The sequence below is a fragment of the Cyprinus carpio genome, chromosome A12 (assembly GCF_018340385.1).
Source record: "Cyprinus carpio isolate SPL01 chromosome A12, ASM1834038v1, whole genome shotgun sequence".
Taxonomy (NCBI): Eukaryota; Metazoa; Chordata; class Actinopteri; order Cypriniformes; family Cyprinidae; genus Cyprinus; species Cyprinus carpio.
The window spans coordinates 23,908,481-23,925,496 of NC_056583.1; the positions used below are offsets into that span (position 1 = coordinate 23,908,481).

General features: G+C 35.3%; 2 protein-coding genes across 2 annotated transcripts; one reads left to right on the top strand and one right to left on the bottom strand.

The window, feature by feature from the left end:
* Positions 1–236: 236 nt before the first annotated feature.
* LOC109077227 (putative pre-mRNA-splicing factor ATP-dependent RNA helicase DHX32) lies at positions 237–12,818 on the top strand. Its single transcript, XM_042768101.1, has 11 exons — positions 237–694; positions 2,572–2,765; positions 3,991–4,359; positions 5,926–6,163; positions 6,323–6,416; positions 6,795–6,944; positions 8,321–8,512; positions 9,466–9,606; positions 9,682–9,872; positions 11,266–11,456; positions 12,638–12,818. The coding sequence occupies exons 1-11, from the start codon at positions 443–445 to the stop codon at positions 12,816–12,818; spliced, it is 2,193 nt and encodes a 730-aa protein (XP_042624035.1). The 5' UTR covers positions 237–442.
* A 76-nt stretch (positions 12,819–12,894) lies between these two features.
* Positions 12,895–16,820, bottom strand: bccip (BRCA2 and CDKN1A interacting protein). Its single transcript, XM_042768119.1, has 7 exons — positions 16,596–16,820; positions 16,403–16,477; positions 16,193–16,273; positions 15,215–15,304; positions 14,947–15,134; positions 13,954–14,119; positions 12,895–13,234 (listed from the first exon to the last, which is right to left on the bottom strand). Exons 1-7 carry the CDS (start codon positions 16,716–16,718, stop codon positions 13,064–13,066), a joined length of 894 nt encoding a protein of 297 aa, XP_042624053.1. The 5' UTR covers positions 16,719–16,820; the 3' UTR covers positions 12,895–13,063.
* Positions 16,821–17,016: the final 196 nt, after the last annotated feature.

Sequence of the window (17,016 nt, forward strand, 5' to 3'; positions counted from 1 at the left end):
GCCTAGTCTACACACTTTCACATTTAAGTGAAAATATTTATCAGTGTAAGTATATATTTGAAATCCAATTTGTGTATACACACAAACCTTAACGTCTCGGCTACATTTTCATCATTATTACCCAGAAGAGAAAAAAAAAACCGGTTAAACACATATTCTTGCTTGGCATGTTATCACATCAAAATATGATGACGTTGGAATTGTTTTGTTTTGTCGTGGCTGTATATTTGACCACGCGCAGGGGATTAACCCCGACATGACGTCACAGCGCTCCTCCTGCCCTGAGCACGCCGGCGATTCCAGCACAGATCCAACTTCACGGAGGTTTTGAGAGTGTTTTTGGACGCATGCACGAGCACAGAGGACCGATGCGTGTGATCTGTCCTCACGGGAGTGAGTTTGTAAACTTACTATAATAACCACACGCACGCAGCTGCTCATCATGGCTGGAAACAGCGAGATATCCGAAGGAGAACTCCAGAGAGAGGAGGGATCTGATGATCTGTTCGAGTTTGGAGATGATCTGGAGCTCAATCAGTTTGATGGACTGCCGTATTCCTCCAGATACTACAGACTCCTGCAGGAGAGGAAAACTCTGCCCGTTTGGAAATACAGACACGAATTCATGACTTTGCTGGAAAATAATCAGCTTCTTATAGTCTCAGGCACAACAAAGACTGGCAAAAGCACACAGGTGAGTGTTTGAGATCACGTTTCTAACTTTCTAGCACTTTTCTAGATTTATTTACTAAATTTGGCAGTAAGTTACCTTCTTATCTGGAATATGCCATTGCTTTGGCATTCGCCTGGTGTTAACATTCAACAAGCTCAGATTTTAGGAGAATCTCAAGAAAGTGTTTAAATGTAGCACCGGCTTTAACTTCACAACACTAATAATGCTGGAGAAGCACTAAAAATAGCCTGAAGAAACATAAGACCTCACTGCCATCAAAAATTTGAGTCAAGAGCTTGAACTTTGCTTTTCTTTTCAGTGTCAAGCAGCTCATTCCTGTGCAAATCAATATGTTATTGAACAAGACTGAGGCCTGTCACAGCTGTACATTGTTGGTAGTTACTGTATTGTTTTATTATTGTCGCTTTGTGAAAATTAAAGTCTGGCTGTTAATACTGTGTTCATGTCTAATCAGTTGAGAAAATGAACTGTTGTACGTATCTTGGAATAACTAGGCATCATGTAATTATTATTTATGTCTTGTATTGAACTCACAAATCTCCTCAGCTGTATATAATTTGTCAGTAAATTCATAAAATGCCGTTCCATTCAGATTCCAGACGTTCTAAAAATGTAACCTAATAGATGAACAATACGTAGTTTCATCACCAGTGTTTGTACATGATATGAGTTTTGAGGTCTCTATGTCTCTCAATACAAGTGGCCTGATCATGACGTCTTAAATCTGTGCAAATATACTTTAGTAATCATTTTAAGTGAGGTCATCAGTTCTGTGCGGTGAGACTGTTTGCTGTGAGTCAGCTGCAACCATTGTGTTGAACTCTATGAACAAACACTGTCCATTCAGCTGAAGCTTCGGTCAGTCGTGACAGACTTTTTGCCTCCGCTTTCTTTTCTAAAAAAGCTTTTACAAATAATATATTTTATTTTTTGTGGTTTTTACACTACTAAAAGTTTGGAATAATCGGTGATGTTTTTGAAATAATCTCTTATGCTCTGTAATATCAACCGATATCAATAATTAGAACCATTCATATTAATAATAGTGAACCAATAATAATTGATCATTTTAGACTACTAAATCAGCGGTTTAGATGATTTCTGAAAGATCATGTGACGCTGAAAACTGGAGTAACGATGTTAAAAAATTCAGCTTTGATCACAGAAATAAATTAAATTTATACAAATAGAAAATTTTGTTTAAATTGTAATAATATTTTATAAAAGTTTTTGTATTTTTATCAAATAAATGCAGCCTTGTACAAGAGACTGCTTTCAAAAACAATAAAAAGTCATAATTGTTCCAAAATTTGACTGGTAGTGTAGGTAGTTTTATTTATTTATCTGTTTAAAAATAATGTTTTAATATGCAATTTTGCATTTTATACTACTGATTAAGGATTTATATATATATATATATATATATATAATAAAATAAATATATATATATATATATATATATATATATATATATATATATAATAAAAAAAAGTGACTGTGTTTTTTCAATCCTCTTAAACTCTAAAAATTAAAAATTCAACATTACCATTTTTGCATATTTTGCATTTTGTACATTACAATTTGCATTTTGTAAATGTGCGGATGCATGTGCATTGTGTGTTAAGTGGAAATAGGAAGCCTTGCATCTGTTCAGTTCACCCGACCTGCCTGTCCTCAGCAGATGCTGTTGGTCTAAACATGCAGCTGTTAAAAAATGCAAGAATGGGTCTTAATGTGGACCACCTGCAGAGGAAGCTGTCCACAGGATACTGAAATAACTGTCATATTTGATAAACATTTTTTTTATTTCCTGAAGGCTTGTGTAATGTTGTAGTCGAGTGCGTCCAGGTGCTGATAGTGTGTGTCCATGTCTTCAGATCCCTCAGTGGTGTGCAGAGTTGTGTCTGTCTGCACAGTACCAGCACGGTGTGGTGGTGTGCAGTCAGATCCAGAGACGGCAGGCTGTTGATTTGGCCCTCCGTGTTGCAGACGAGATGGACGTAAACATCGGCCATGAGATTGGATACAGTATCCCGCTGGAGACGTGCTGCTCCAGTGACACTATTCTTAGGTCTGTGTGAAACTCGCGTGCATGCAGCCCTCAGAAGAGTGAAAAACCTCACTGAAATCATCCACACTGTTACTGAAGGTTTACGAGTTGGTGATATTTTATTTTTTTTCTTTGGTTTGTCCAGCTAAAGCATGAGAAGAATGTGCCGTCTTCTCAAATGTCTGAAATACTTGAGGCCTTTTTGTTTATTATATATGGGTCACTGGAGGGCAGCGAGGCATTTCTCTGTCTCTCGCTTTGCTGTAGATTTGGTTTTGGAGGATAGCGCTACTGAATAATCTCTGCCAATATATGGTGTATTTTACCAAATAATAGTGTTTTGCCGTGCTTGATTTATAATAATAAAATAAAATATTATATTCATCAATATTCATTGATACCTTAAATCATGTAATTTACTGAGAAGTGTACTATTACTTTTCTATCAGATTATAAAAAAACATCCTTTTAATTTTATTTTATAAAGAAATGTCTAATCAAATGACTTATTTTATTACAGAAATACTTCTAGTCAGATATGTCTAAAAACATTTTAAAAAAAAAAGAAAAAATGATTTTATAAAAATTTTATTTTATTACAGAAATATGTCAAATCAAATGTCTAAAACATCATAAAAAAAAATAAAAAAAGAATTTATAATATTCATAATTAAATAACCAAATTTCATATAAATATATAAAAAGTGTCTAATCAAATGTCTTATTTTATTACAGAAATGTCTATTCAGATGTTTTAAAAGCAGAAAGAAAACAATCAATATTTTATTTTATGAAGAAATGTCTAATTAAATTTTCAAATTGTGTTATAGAAATATGTCTATTCAAATATATAAAAACATATTAATAAAAAAGAAAATAAAAAAATCCATAATATATTTTTAATTTAATCAAATTAAATCTTATATTATTTTTTTAAATGAAATTTGTCTAGACAAATATCTAAAAACATAAAAACAAAAGAAAATAAAAAATACATATTTTATTTTATTTATGCATTTGTTTTTGCATGTTTTTTTTTGTTTTTTTTTTTGGAGTAGGTCACCAATAGTACAGATAGAAGATTGTACAGAAGTGCTGTACAGAGAAAGAGAAAATAAAAACATGAAACCAATGCAGACATATTAAATACACAGCTTACAAGTGCACTCTGAATCTTTCTACATCTACATATTTAGTAGCATATTTATCTGTAAATGTCAAAACCTAAACTACGTCTTGGTTGCAGGTTCTGCACTGACGACGTCCTGCTGCGGGAGATGATGTCAGACCCCATGCTGGAGCATTATGGGGTGGTGGTGATAGACCAGGCCCACGAGAGGACCGTGAGCACTGATGTTCTGCTGGGTCTGCTGAGAGAGGTGCTTCTCCAGCGGCCCGAGCTCAGGGTGGTGGTCCTGTCCGCTCCTCCTGCTTCAGACACGCTCCTCACACACTACGGGAACGTCCCACGCCTGCATCTGGACGCCCCGTGCGCTGGTGAAGTGATCCACAGCAACAGCAGCAGCGCTGAAAGCTTCTATTCGGCTCTGAGACTCACGCTGGAGGTCCATCGGTCCAGAGAGCCAGGAGACGTAGCTGTGTTTTTAGCATCTGACAAAACAACAACCCATGATCCTTTATGCCTTACAGTTTATTGAATTGTAAAAATGCAAGCATAAATTGTCTGGGATGATCCTGGGATGCTCCAGGAACTGGAGAGTTGAGGATTAACACTAAAAATGAATATTTGATGAATGAATGCATGCTCACAGACCAAATAGATAAGATAATTTATGTGTTGATTTTTACCTTAATGTTCAAAAGTTTTTATGTTTTTGAAAGAAGTATCAGACAGAGCTACATTTATTTGAGCAAAAATACAATAAAACTGTAATATTGTGAAATAATTTAAATGAACTGTTTTCTATTTAAATATATTGTATAATGTAATTTATTCCTGTGATGCGCAGCTGTATTTTCAGCATCATTACTCCAGTCTTCAGTGTCACATGATCCTTCAGAAATCATTCTAATATGCTGATTTGCTGCTCAAGAAACATTAATGATTATTGTTGTAAACAGTTGTGCTGCTTTCATATTTTTGTGGTGATTATTTGATGAAAAGAAAGTACAAAAGAGCTGCATTTATTTGAAAAAGAAATCTTTTGTACGTTATAAATCGCTTTATACTATCATATACTATCACTTTACTGTCACAACTGTCTACCATGATATTCTGGTGTGTAAACATGATATGAGTCCCATCTTCAAGTTACTTTTCTAATAGCACACCGACAAGGGAACTAGTTGCATACAGAAAATGGGGTTTGAGTTTGTTCAAATCCCTAATTGTAACTTTTACCAACAGTAACAGTGATGCTTGCTGTAGCAAACGGCACTAACACAATGTTCTCTATTTGGTGCTCAGTGCGGTCAGCAGCGTCTGAATGTAATACGTCCACTCAGCTCTTTCACTGTTACTGTGACTCTGCCCTTTAAAATCACATTAATCAAATCATATATCTATGATATATCTATAACCTGTTATGATTTTAATCTACTGGATGTAAAATGGGTGTAATTGGGTGTAAAATCCAAGACTTTCATTAAATGAGGGACCTAAGCCATATTTAGAGACCAGAATATCACAGAAACATCAGTGTGCAGGACTCATTTCACACATGACTGTAAGAAACCATCTAGCAACCGCCCAGAACATGACAAAGGATCCAACAAGAATACCCTAGCAACAGCTTAGCAACAATGAAGCAACCGCCAGAATACTCTAGCAACCACCAAGCAAAGACTAAGAAACCACCCAGAACACCCTAGCAAACACCTAGCAACCACCAAGAATACCCTATCAACCATTAGAACACCCTAGCAACCACATAGCAACAACTAATTATCATCCAGAATACCCTAGCAACCACCCAGAACCCTAGCAACTACCTAGCAATGACCAAGCAACCATCCAGAATACCATAGTGACCACTTGCATCCACCCAGAACAACCTAGCAACCATCTTGCACTGCCCTAACAACCCCACAAAACATCCTAATTAGCACCTCTCATTTTTCTCTTGGAACATGTGAAGAAATCTTTATTGGCCGCTATTGTGATTAAAAGGGTTTTTCTGCTGATTGTGTGTGTGTGTGTGTGTGTGTGTGTGTGTGTGTTTCAGGAGGTGGTCTGTGCCTGTAATATTCTCACTAAAGAAGCGTCCAGGATGAGTGTATCTCTGGGAGAGCTGTTAGCTGTACCACTGTGTCCTGGACACACCGGAATGTGTCCACCAATCACAGAAAGCCCACAGAAGAGTAGGCGGGTCTTCGTTTCCTGCAGCCAATCAGAGGATCTGTTTTGGCTGGTGGACACTATTACATTTGTCATCGATACTGGAGTGGAGAAGAGATTAGTGAGTGTGCTGAAAAGCTTGGTTTACTGCATTTTGTTCTTTGCAGGTTTTCGAATCAAAAGTTTGCTATTTTGCAAATATGTTTGAGTAGTTAAAAGAATACTCATCTGCAAGTCTTGTGACTGTTAATTCATATTTTCTGTGTGGTGTTGTGTGTAGGTGTATAACCCACGAGTGAGAGCCAGTTCAGAGGTCATCCGACCCATCAGTAAATGTCAAGCTGAAATTCGTAAACGACTGACCGGATCAACAGGTGCGTACATTTTCTGCCATTTATTTGACATTCAACCATTTTTTTTTTTTTTTAAAGATCCTCTATATTAAAACTATGAACATGCAATGCAGTACTATATTTGTGGTATAAAGACTGCTATAGATGTATGATGTTAAATAGAAGAAAAAAAACAATCCAGTTCAGTATGCAAATTCAGTATGTATTTTAAATGAATAATCTTATAAAGTCTTTTTTATGTCTTTTATATGCATAAATGTTTAATAAGACATTAAACTATGTGTGTGTGTTTTATTCATTCATTTTAATGTCTTAAACATTTATGCATATGTATAAGACGTATATGACTTTGTGAATGTATAAATGAATAGTGAATCAGTGCTGAATGTGTTTGTTTGGGGAAGTGCTTCTGTTTGTATCCTGAGGACGTTCAGCTGCCCGCTGAGATCCCTCCTCGCATTCTGGAGTCCAACATCACGTCCACGGCGCTCTTTCTGAAGAGGATGGAGACGGCCGGGATCCGACACTGTGACTTCATCAGCAGACCTGGTGGGTCAGATTTCATCTCACAGTGGCATATGAGAGCTTTAGAGAGGTTTGTCAACGTTCAACTTTACTGACGAGTCAGTAAACTATGAAAGGCCGTTTCCGCCATTTAAAAAAAAAAAAGAAATTGTGAGATATAAACTCTTAATTAATTTTTTTTTTCTTGTAATTCTGAGTCTCGCAGTTCTCTCTTTTGTTTCCACCATGCAATAAAAATAAAAACGTAATTGCGAATATTTATCTCACAAGTCTGACTTTGTCTTGTAATTGACCCTTCACAAATTTTTTTATTTTTTTTAAGAGAATCCAACAGTAAACACCGTTTTGTGGCTCTTTAATGTGTCGTGACCGATAGCTGTAGCACCTCAGTTCAAGAATCGATCATCTCTTCCTCTTTACTAGTTATAGCCAGGGTTGCCAGGTTTTCACAAGAAAACCCACCTTGGCAACACTGACTTGGCAACACTGGTTATAGCATGAAATAAACATGAATGGACATCAGAAGGTAACTTGTTTCAACTGCAGAAAGACGTCAATACACCGTTTTTCAAGTTCAAGTCTACTGAGGTTAATCTACTCTCCTGTCTGTCTGTTTGTTTGTTTGTTGAATGAAATGGCAGATTCAGTGTTATGATTGGTCAGATCGCCTGTCAATCAAACTCCTGGCGAATGGTCAATTATGAGTTTATATCCTACAATTCTTAACAGTTAACAGACTTGCAATTCTGAGTTTATATCTTGTAAAATCCCACAATTCTGAGTTTATTTAAAAAAATCTCACAATTCTAAATATTTTTCTTGCAATTCTGAATTTATTTCACAATTCTGGGTTTATATCTCGTAATTCTGAATTGCAAGGAAAGAAATGTAATTATCTTTTTCATTTGTAAATAAGTTTTTTTTTATTATTATTATTATTATTATTATTATTATTATTATTTTCATCCAGACTTCCATAATAAACACGACTGATAGAACGCAGGATGTAGGAGGAGTCTGTCAAGTCTCACTGTAGTCTATTATTGTTGCATAAATGAAGGTGTATGGATGGGTTTCTGGTTTCTGGCTGGTGTTCGGTCATGCGTGGATTTGCTGAACTGTCAGCTCTGCTGTCTGCTGGGTTTAGACTCATTGTTTCTGGTCAGTGTTTGGACGGTGGGAAGCTCAGAGGAGAAAGAGAAATTCGTTAGTGACCCAACAGACACAATACACAGGACGAGAAGAGCTCAGTCAGTGTAGAAACATGGGGAACTTCCTGTCTATATCAGGTGATATATTTTTAGAAATGCCAGAGACATCTGCCCACACTTGTTTCATTAGTTAGCATGTTTAATAAGTCACAGAAGGACACATTTGCATGCTTTGATTTCCACTTCCAGATCCCGAGAGCCTCATGCAGGCGTTGGAGGAGCTCGATTATCTCGCTGCTTTGGACAATGATGGAAACCTGTCTGAGATGGGCATCATCATGTCAGAGCTTCCTCTGGATCCGCAGATGGCCAAGGCTCTGTTAGCGTCCTGTGAGTTCGACTGCGCTAGTGAGATGCTAACCATCGCTGCAATGCTCACAGGTAATGCTTGAACACAGACTGTAAGATGTAGGCGATTGATTTTCAGTGACTTATAGTCCATCGGCCATGTTACAGATTTTTCTTCTTATTATTATTATATTCATATTTTTCATATGTATTATTAGTATAATACATTAAAATTAATTCTAAACATTTATTCTGTAATTTTTAATGACATTTATGTGTATATGTATATATAGAGAGAGACATTATAATTAGAAATATAATATTTTATATACTATTAATATAATATATGTATATATAGAGAGAGACATTATAATTAGAAATATAATATTTTATATACTATTAATATAATATGTGTATTATTCATATATAATAAAAAAAATATATATATATATGTTTAAAAAATAGCAAAAAAAAATATTATTCATATATAATAAAAAATTATTATAATATATTGTCAAACCAAAATTTATTCAGACACCTTCACTGTTTCTCATATTAGCACAGTTTATTCGCTATAGTTTAAAAAATGGTAATAAAATATGACAAGAACTCAGAGTTAAACTGTGTCAGAACAAATTCATCTCGATAATGTCAGATAACACTTAAGCAAAACATGGTCAGGTCAAAGTGTCTGAATAATTTTTGGTCCCAAATTTTTATTAATTTTACTGGTAGTCCACTGTATGAGGATGTATTTTTAGGTATAATATGTCAGCGTATACTTTATTTTGCTGTCCTCACTTATATAAATGAACTGTAGTGTCCTTTTCCCACTAGTAAAAAAAATATTAAAAATTATATCTGGTGTCTGAATAATATTTGGTTTGACTGCAAATGTAAATATAGAAATATACAGAATATTTCAGAATATATATGTACGTATGTATATAGAGAGAGAGAGATGGATACAGTATGTATCAAAAAACATGCTCAAACTCCACCATATGTTTTGTGATCATCTGCCTTTATGCATCTGTTTCCATCAGCACCAAGCTGCTTCATCGAGCCTCCCGTTGGCATGGTAACAGAAGTCATGCGCTGTCATGTGAAGTTCCAGCATCCCGAGGGCGACCACTTCACCCTCATCAACATCTACAACACCTTCAAACGCAGCCAGAGGGAACCATGTGAGTGACACGCTTTCTCTCATCAATGGGCAGGTGAAGAGCAAGAGTGTGTAAACGTCTGTGTGTGTGTGTCAGATTTCAGTCAGGAGCAGTGGTGTGAGGAGTACTTCCTGTGCTGCGACGCCCTGCAGACGGCAGACGCCATCAGAGCCCAACTCACAGACATCCTCAAACGCATCGAGCTGCCCATTTCAGAAGCAGCCTTCGGCACCAAAACCAACGCCCTCAACATCAAGAGAGCGCTGCTCGCGGGATACTTCATGCAGGTCTCAAAGCAAATGCTTTTATGAACATACAGCGGGTACAGAAAAGAATCACCCCCTTTAAAATAATCACATTTTGTTGCTTTGTAGCCTGAAATGAAGACGGAAACGGTTTTTGTTTTATCCAGCTGTATTTACTCAGTCCAACTTATAACATCCAAAAAAAAGGATCACCCTCCTCCAAAAAATGGCTTGTGAACTCAATCAGGTGTAGCTAATCAGGAGCCAGGAGGAAACTGGTCAGAGAGCAGCTGCAGGAGTTTATGACAAAGAGTGGTCATTGTGTGCATGTGACGACAATATCACAAATTCTCCACAAATGTGGCTTGTATGGGACGGTTGCCAGAGAAAAGCCACTCCTCAAGAAAGGTCACATGCAGTCACGACTGAGCTTTGCCAAAACACACCTTGAAGATGAGACTAAAACTAAAAGAATTATCTGGCCTCAACACCAAATGTTATGTCTGGAGGAAATCCAATCCAGCTCAGCATCCAAATAACAGCATTCCTGCAGCAAAGCACGGAGGAGGTGATGTCCTGTTATGAGGTGTTTCTCTGCAGCAGGGACTGGAGCACTTGTCAGGATTGAAGGAAAAATGGACAAATTCTTGAAGAAAATCTGCTGTCCTCTGCTAGAAAGTTGTCAATGAGAAGAAGGTTCACCTTCCAACATGACAATGAGCCAAAGCACACAGCAGAACTGACACACAGTGGCTGAAGGCTGCAAAGCAACAAAATGTGATTATTTTAAAGGGGGTGTTCATTTTCTATCTCACTGTATGCACAGTTTATGCAAAGGTTTTTTTTTTCTTTTAATGCCTTAATATATTATATATGTATTTTGACTGTAACGTACGTGTGTGTGTGTATATATATATATATATATATATTTACATATTTACTCATTTACACATTTGATATACTTTTTATTTTAATGTTTTATTTACTCATTTATATATATATATATATATATATATATATATATATATATATATATATATATATATATATATATATATATATATATATATAATTTTTTTTTATTTTTTTTTATTCACTTATATCTCTGAGGTCCTCTTCTTATGTTAGTGAAGTTTCATAGCCATTTTTTGTCTGACCTATATGGATTTATTATATTTTTATTTTATTCACTTAGGTCCACTTAGAGTGTTGGTAAAGTTTCATAACTTTTTGTAGCTTTTCTTTTTTTTTTATATGTTTTGAGCTGTATTTATAAATTTAAGTATTTTAAACATTTTTTAGTTTATTTTACTGTAGTTCACTTTATTTCTCTGAGGTCCACTTATAAAGTTTCATAACCTTCATTAAAGTTTTTAGCTGTATTTATATTTCTATATCTTAAATATGTCTCCATCATCTGTCTCGTGTCCCTCAGATCGCCAGAGATGTGGACGGTTCGGGGAATTACTTCATGCTGCTGAACAAACACGTGGCTCAGGTTCACCGTCTGTCGGGTTACGGAGCGAAAGCTCATAAACTGGGTCTGCCGGAGTGGGTTCTGTTCCACGAGTACAACCTCTCCGACAACAACTGCATCCGCACCGTCACACAGATCTCACCGCAGGCGTAAGTGTGTGTCCTCCTCACATCTCCAGCTTTAGCACTGACTCAGACAAACATGATCATGCCACGTCATGCTGAGTAATCATGTTTTGTGATGTCATCATTACTAATCTGGTTTTACAATAGAGAGCCTTTCAGATACACGAGGACTGAAGCAGATCCACTGCTGCTCACTTTTACTATTATTACATTCACTTAGCAGATGTAAACAACATGAACATCCTGGAAATAATTATAAATGTTACAATTCTGGTAATGAAAAACAAGCCTTTTGCTTGATAAATTCTGCAACATTGTTTATCGTCTTTTTTTTTTTTTTTTTTTGGTACTTTTAAAAACTTTTAATATAATCAAATATATATAATATATAATAATAATTTGCTTAATATAATCAAAAATATTAATGAAATAATCTGTTCAAAAGTAGGGTCAGTAAGGTATATTTATTTGTAAATATTTTAATTATATCTAAATTTTGCTTTTTATGTGATTTTCTTTTTTTTTATATTACTAATTTCTCTGAGTAATTTCAGTAAAGTTTCATAACCTTTTTTCCACAAGTTTTGAGCTATTTATGTATTTAAAAATGATTACAAAGTATTTAATCATTCATTCATTATTTTTTAAATGAATGAATTAATTGTATTTTTACAGAAAATGTATAACATTTTATTTTAATAAATGTATTTTGATTATTACAAATGTTTTAGTTTATTAAAAACAGTTTGTTCTTGACAATTCAATCAAAAACATTTTAATGGAAATTTTTAAATTGCAGTAATATATGCTTCTCTGTGCAAATTTTTGGGGTCAGTAAGATTTTAAGAAAAGTTTTAAAGAAGTCTCTTCTGCTCACCAATGCTGCATTTATTTGATTGAAAATACAGTAAAAACAGTAATATTGTGAAATGTTATTACGATTTAAAATAACTGTTTTCTATGTGAATATATTGTAATATGTATTTTATTCCTGTGATCAGAGCTGAATTTTCAGCATCATTATTCAATGTTGAAATCAGTGCTGCTTAATATTTTTGTAGAAACTGATAAAAAAAAAAAAGCACTTATTTGAAAAATAAAAGAACCATTATAAATGTCTTCACTTCACTTTTGATCAATTTATTGCATCCTTCCTGAATAGAAGTATTTGTTTATAGTCTAAGTCTGGTCCCCTTCTGTTTCAGGTTCCTTCAAATGGCACCGCAGTATTTTTTCTGTAATCTGCCACCTAGTGAGAGTAAAGAGATCCTGCAGCACATTCTGGACAGAGACAGGACGAGGAATGCAAGGACAAAACCTCAACCAGCTGCGACAGAAACAAAGACAGAAGAGGCCGAATCACATGACCGTTGTGTCATACAGTGACCCTCACGAAATCATTCTCGTGTAAATAGTGTTCAGATGTTTTGTATCGTTAACTCTTGAAAAGACACTCAAAGAATCCTGTTTGGGTCGTTTATTTTGGGGGTAATTTCATCTTATTATGTACAGAAATAGATTATTTCACTGGTTTTGGGTGACTTGGTGTCAAACTGTTTTGTGTCCAGTTGTCTTAAACTCAAGGCCTGGGACATTAAACATCTATTTTTCAGAGTTCAGTGTTGGACGGTTCAGACGGTCAGATATTCAGTCATTTTATCCATAACGGCTCCCATCCTGTCCGTCGGGATCACCATCACGGTGCGGTACGGTTTCATCGGTACGTCATCGTATGACCACTTTCCCGTCGCACAGGAATCAGCCTCGTCCTGAACGCAGTAACTGAACTTCAGTGTGGCTTGCTGTGAAACAAAGAAAATGTTTACGGTCGAGCCAAGAAAAAATGTTTTATGCACTGGACTTCAGGATTCATTTGATCAAAATGGACCATTGCAATTAATAAAATCATGGAAATTTCTCTAAATATTTTTTCAGTACTGTTTGACTCTGAAATGTTTAATTGGCTAGAAACTTTGTGATTGCATGTCCTCTATAATTTTACAACTGGGAAAGTAACAAATTCATTAGTCAAAGCAGGATTATAGTTAAATAAAACCATAAGACTTAAGACTTAAGGTGTTGTGCTCCAGGGTCACATATATTATGTAAATACAAACTCTTATTTTGGATGCAAATAATCGATTTGACAGCACTAATATTAACAAAAATAAGATTATTGCAGCTACTTCCAAAAAAAAAAAAAAATCACAAAACAACAAAATCACTAAAACTTTAAAATTACAATGCAATAAATATTATATATGTATATATATAAAACATTTATTAATTTGAGCTAGTTGCCAAATAAAATTTCTAAAACTATATATGAAATAAAAATTAATAAAGTATACACACATTAAAAAAAACTCTTAAAATTAAAATAACAGAAAAATACACTATTCTTATATTAGTATTATATAAATCCCCCCCCTATATATATATAGTCCCTCATACATATTCTGTGTTTTATATACAAGAAATAAAATACAGAATACATTTATGAAATGAGTGTTAAGTTGACCTCGTAGAAGAACTCCTCCTCGTCGTTCACAAACAGCAGCTCTTCTTTGGGTTGAGCTGCACCAGATCTGCTCTTCTTGGCTGGTTTGCAGGTTTTACTGATCATCAGGAAGAACTGGCATTTACCGCTGGGTTTATTGGTCCTTTGTGCTTCAGCCATTTCCTTCCTGTGGAACCAGACATTATGTGTGACCCATGACCTCAGAAGGGTCAATTTATCAAAATTGAGATATATACATCTGAAAGCTGAATAAGTAATCTTTCCATTGATGTATGGTTTGTTAGAAGGACAATATTTGGTCGAGATACAACTATTTGAAAATCTGGAAATCTGAGGGTGCAAAAAAATCTAAATATTGAGAAAATCACCTTTAAAGTTGTCCACATGAATTCTTAGAAATGCATATTACTAAATCAACAATGAAGTTTTGATATATTTACAGTAGGGAATGTACAAAATATCTTAACAGTACATGATCTTTACATAATATCCTAATGATTTTTGGCATAAAAGAAAAATCAATAATTTTGACCCATACAGTGTATTTTTGGCTATTGCTACAAATATACCCCAGTGACTTAAGACTGCTTTTGTGCTCCAGGGTCACATATCAGCAGGAACTGTTCCTCAAACTCAGATCCATCTCAGACTACTTCTGTGAATGTTTTAGAAACATGAGAAATGTGTGTGTTTGTTTGTTTAATGGTGAAACACTTCACTCATGTTTATTATGGGATGTGATGCGGCTCTTCTCCATGTGGTGTTGTAGAATGCGCTGTCCTGCTTTAAGTGTATTTCATTAGTTTTCTCTTCACTAGTCTGAACAACACATTAGGAAAAGCCAAATAAACCAAAATCTAAAAAAAAAATACTGTGATCCTTTACTCACTTCAAAAAAAAATGTTTTTACTTGTAGTGTCTTGTACCCTATTTGTACATCTGTAATATTTTCAGAAGCACACCGTCTGCTGGTCAGAAGCATTAAACACTCACTGAAGTTGTTTGTGCATGGGCAGGGCGATCTGTGGCGGGACGTTGACGAATCTCTCGCTCAGCAGCAGCCCGACAGATTGTCCGTCACCCAGCAGCAGCTGCTCGAACCGCTCCTGAACATCCGGGGAGCTGCTCTTGGCACACTGCTCTAAAAGCATGTCCTTCAGCTTCTCCAGACACTCCACACCCTGACCAGCACACAGCAGACGGTCAGACGGGACATTCATCAGATATTCATGTTATCACTCATAAACACAAGTGTCATCACCTGTCTCTCGGTGAGGTTCACCATGCTGATGAATCCAAACACCTCGTCTGGGTCAGCTTCATCATCACTGTCCTCTGGTACCTCCGCTTGCTGGAGTAAAACACATTAAACATATGTTTTAAATCGTTAATTGAAATGATAATATAATAATTAAGGACAAGGCCATTGTTCATCCACATGTTCATTATGTTTAATGAATATTCTAAATATTATTATGGTGATTATCAGTATATTTTAAGGCGGGGTTTTTTAATTTTTTTAATGCCACAGACCCCCAAACATGACCATCCTTGTGCGAGGATCCCTCATGCTAAAATTATAAAATGTAGCAATGTACTGTTTGATTTTTTTTTTTTGTTTAAATATTTTTTAATTATTTTTAATAATTATATTTATATTATATTCATTCATTTAGATTATTATTTTTTAATCATTTCATTTTTTACTAATTTTGATCTATTGTTTTTTATTATTATGTCTTAATTACGTTATATATTATATTACAGTTTTTCTTTACAATTTTTCTCTAGTTCGTCTTTGTGGCCCCCTGTTTTTTGTTTAACTGTTTTAGGTTACAATGAATGCATATAAAATATACATTATGAACAGTAAACGTTAAGGAATTATTTTTTTTAAAACAGAAATTACACTATTATTTAAAGTCTCACAAAACTTAGTGATGACTTGCTTATAACCAAAATGAATGGCTTTCTCTTAAGATGATTTTTTTTTTTTTTTTTTTTTGTAAACCAGAATCTAATAATTGCCCATTAATTTCAGTGTATTTCATAAAAAAAAAAAAAAAATCTGGCCACTATTCATCCAGATGTTTATTGCTATTAATGAATATTTCAAGTATTATTCAAGTGATGATCAGTATATTGTAAGATACAATGTCAATTGAATTATGTGAATAAATTTTAAACATTAAAAAAGGTAAATAACAAGAAGTTCGACTATTATTGAAATGAGTCTCACTCTGATGACGCTGCCGATGTGATTCTGCTGGATGATGATGTCAGACAGATCGGATGTGTTCACGTGAGACTTCAGGAACAGCTGGAAAAACAAAAACATACACGTGTGTGTGTGTGTATTTATATTCGTTGTCATTTTTAATCTCTGCTAAAGTGAATCTGTGCAGTGTAAATTATATCTGCACGTTCAGTGCAATCTCTGTAACGTTACCTGCTGCAGGAGGGTTTTAATGCCATGAAAGTCGTTGTCAGATATAGCGTGCGCTTCAAAGTCCACAATAACCTCCTAAACACAAACCGAAACACGTTTATTGATCACAAACCAGCGTATTTCAACGCAGAGCCAGTCTGGCCTGGGAATCAGGGCATTTTTGGCTGCAATAACAGTTAAAATCGCAACTTACCTCGTTTATTTCTTCTTCAGAATCTCCACTGTCCTCGTCTTCCAGACCCTCGTCCGAGCTTTCATCGCTGTCTTGGGGTTTTTGTCCCGTTTCAATAGCTCGCCTCTTCGCAGATGAAGCCATGCCGTTCCACTACAGCACGCAGGAAGCAAACACTAGGTCACGCAGAGCGACGTTCTGGGTTATCCACATGGTGGGAGACTGAGGAGCTTTATCGGCCATGTTGGCTCACGATAGACGTATGGACAGAAGCAAAACACCTCCTTGCATAAGATCCAAAATGGCGTCAGTTTCAGACCACGATCTTTGAGAAGCGGCAGAGACCATATTTTACACAGGGGTCCTGCGTGAAAACCATTTATTATTTATTAAAAACGCAATGGCGCGGATTCAAGTTTCAAATAATCATATTTGACCTACA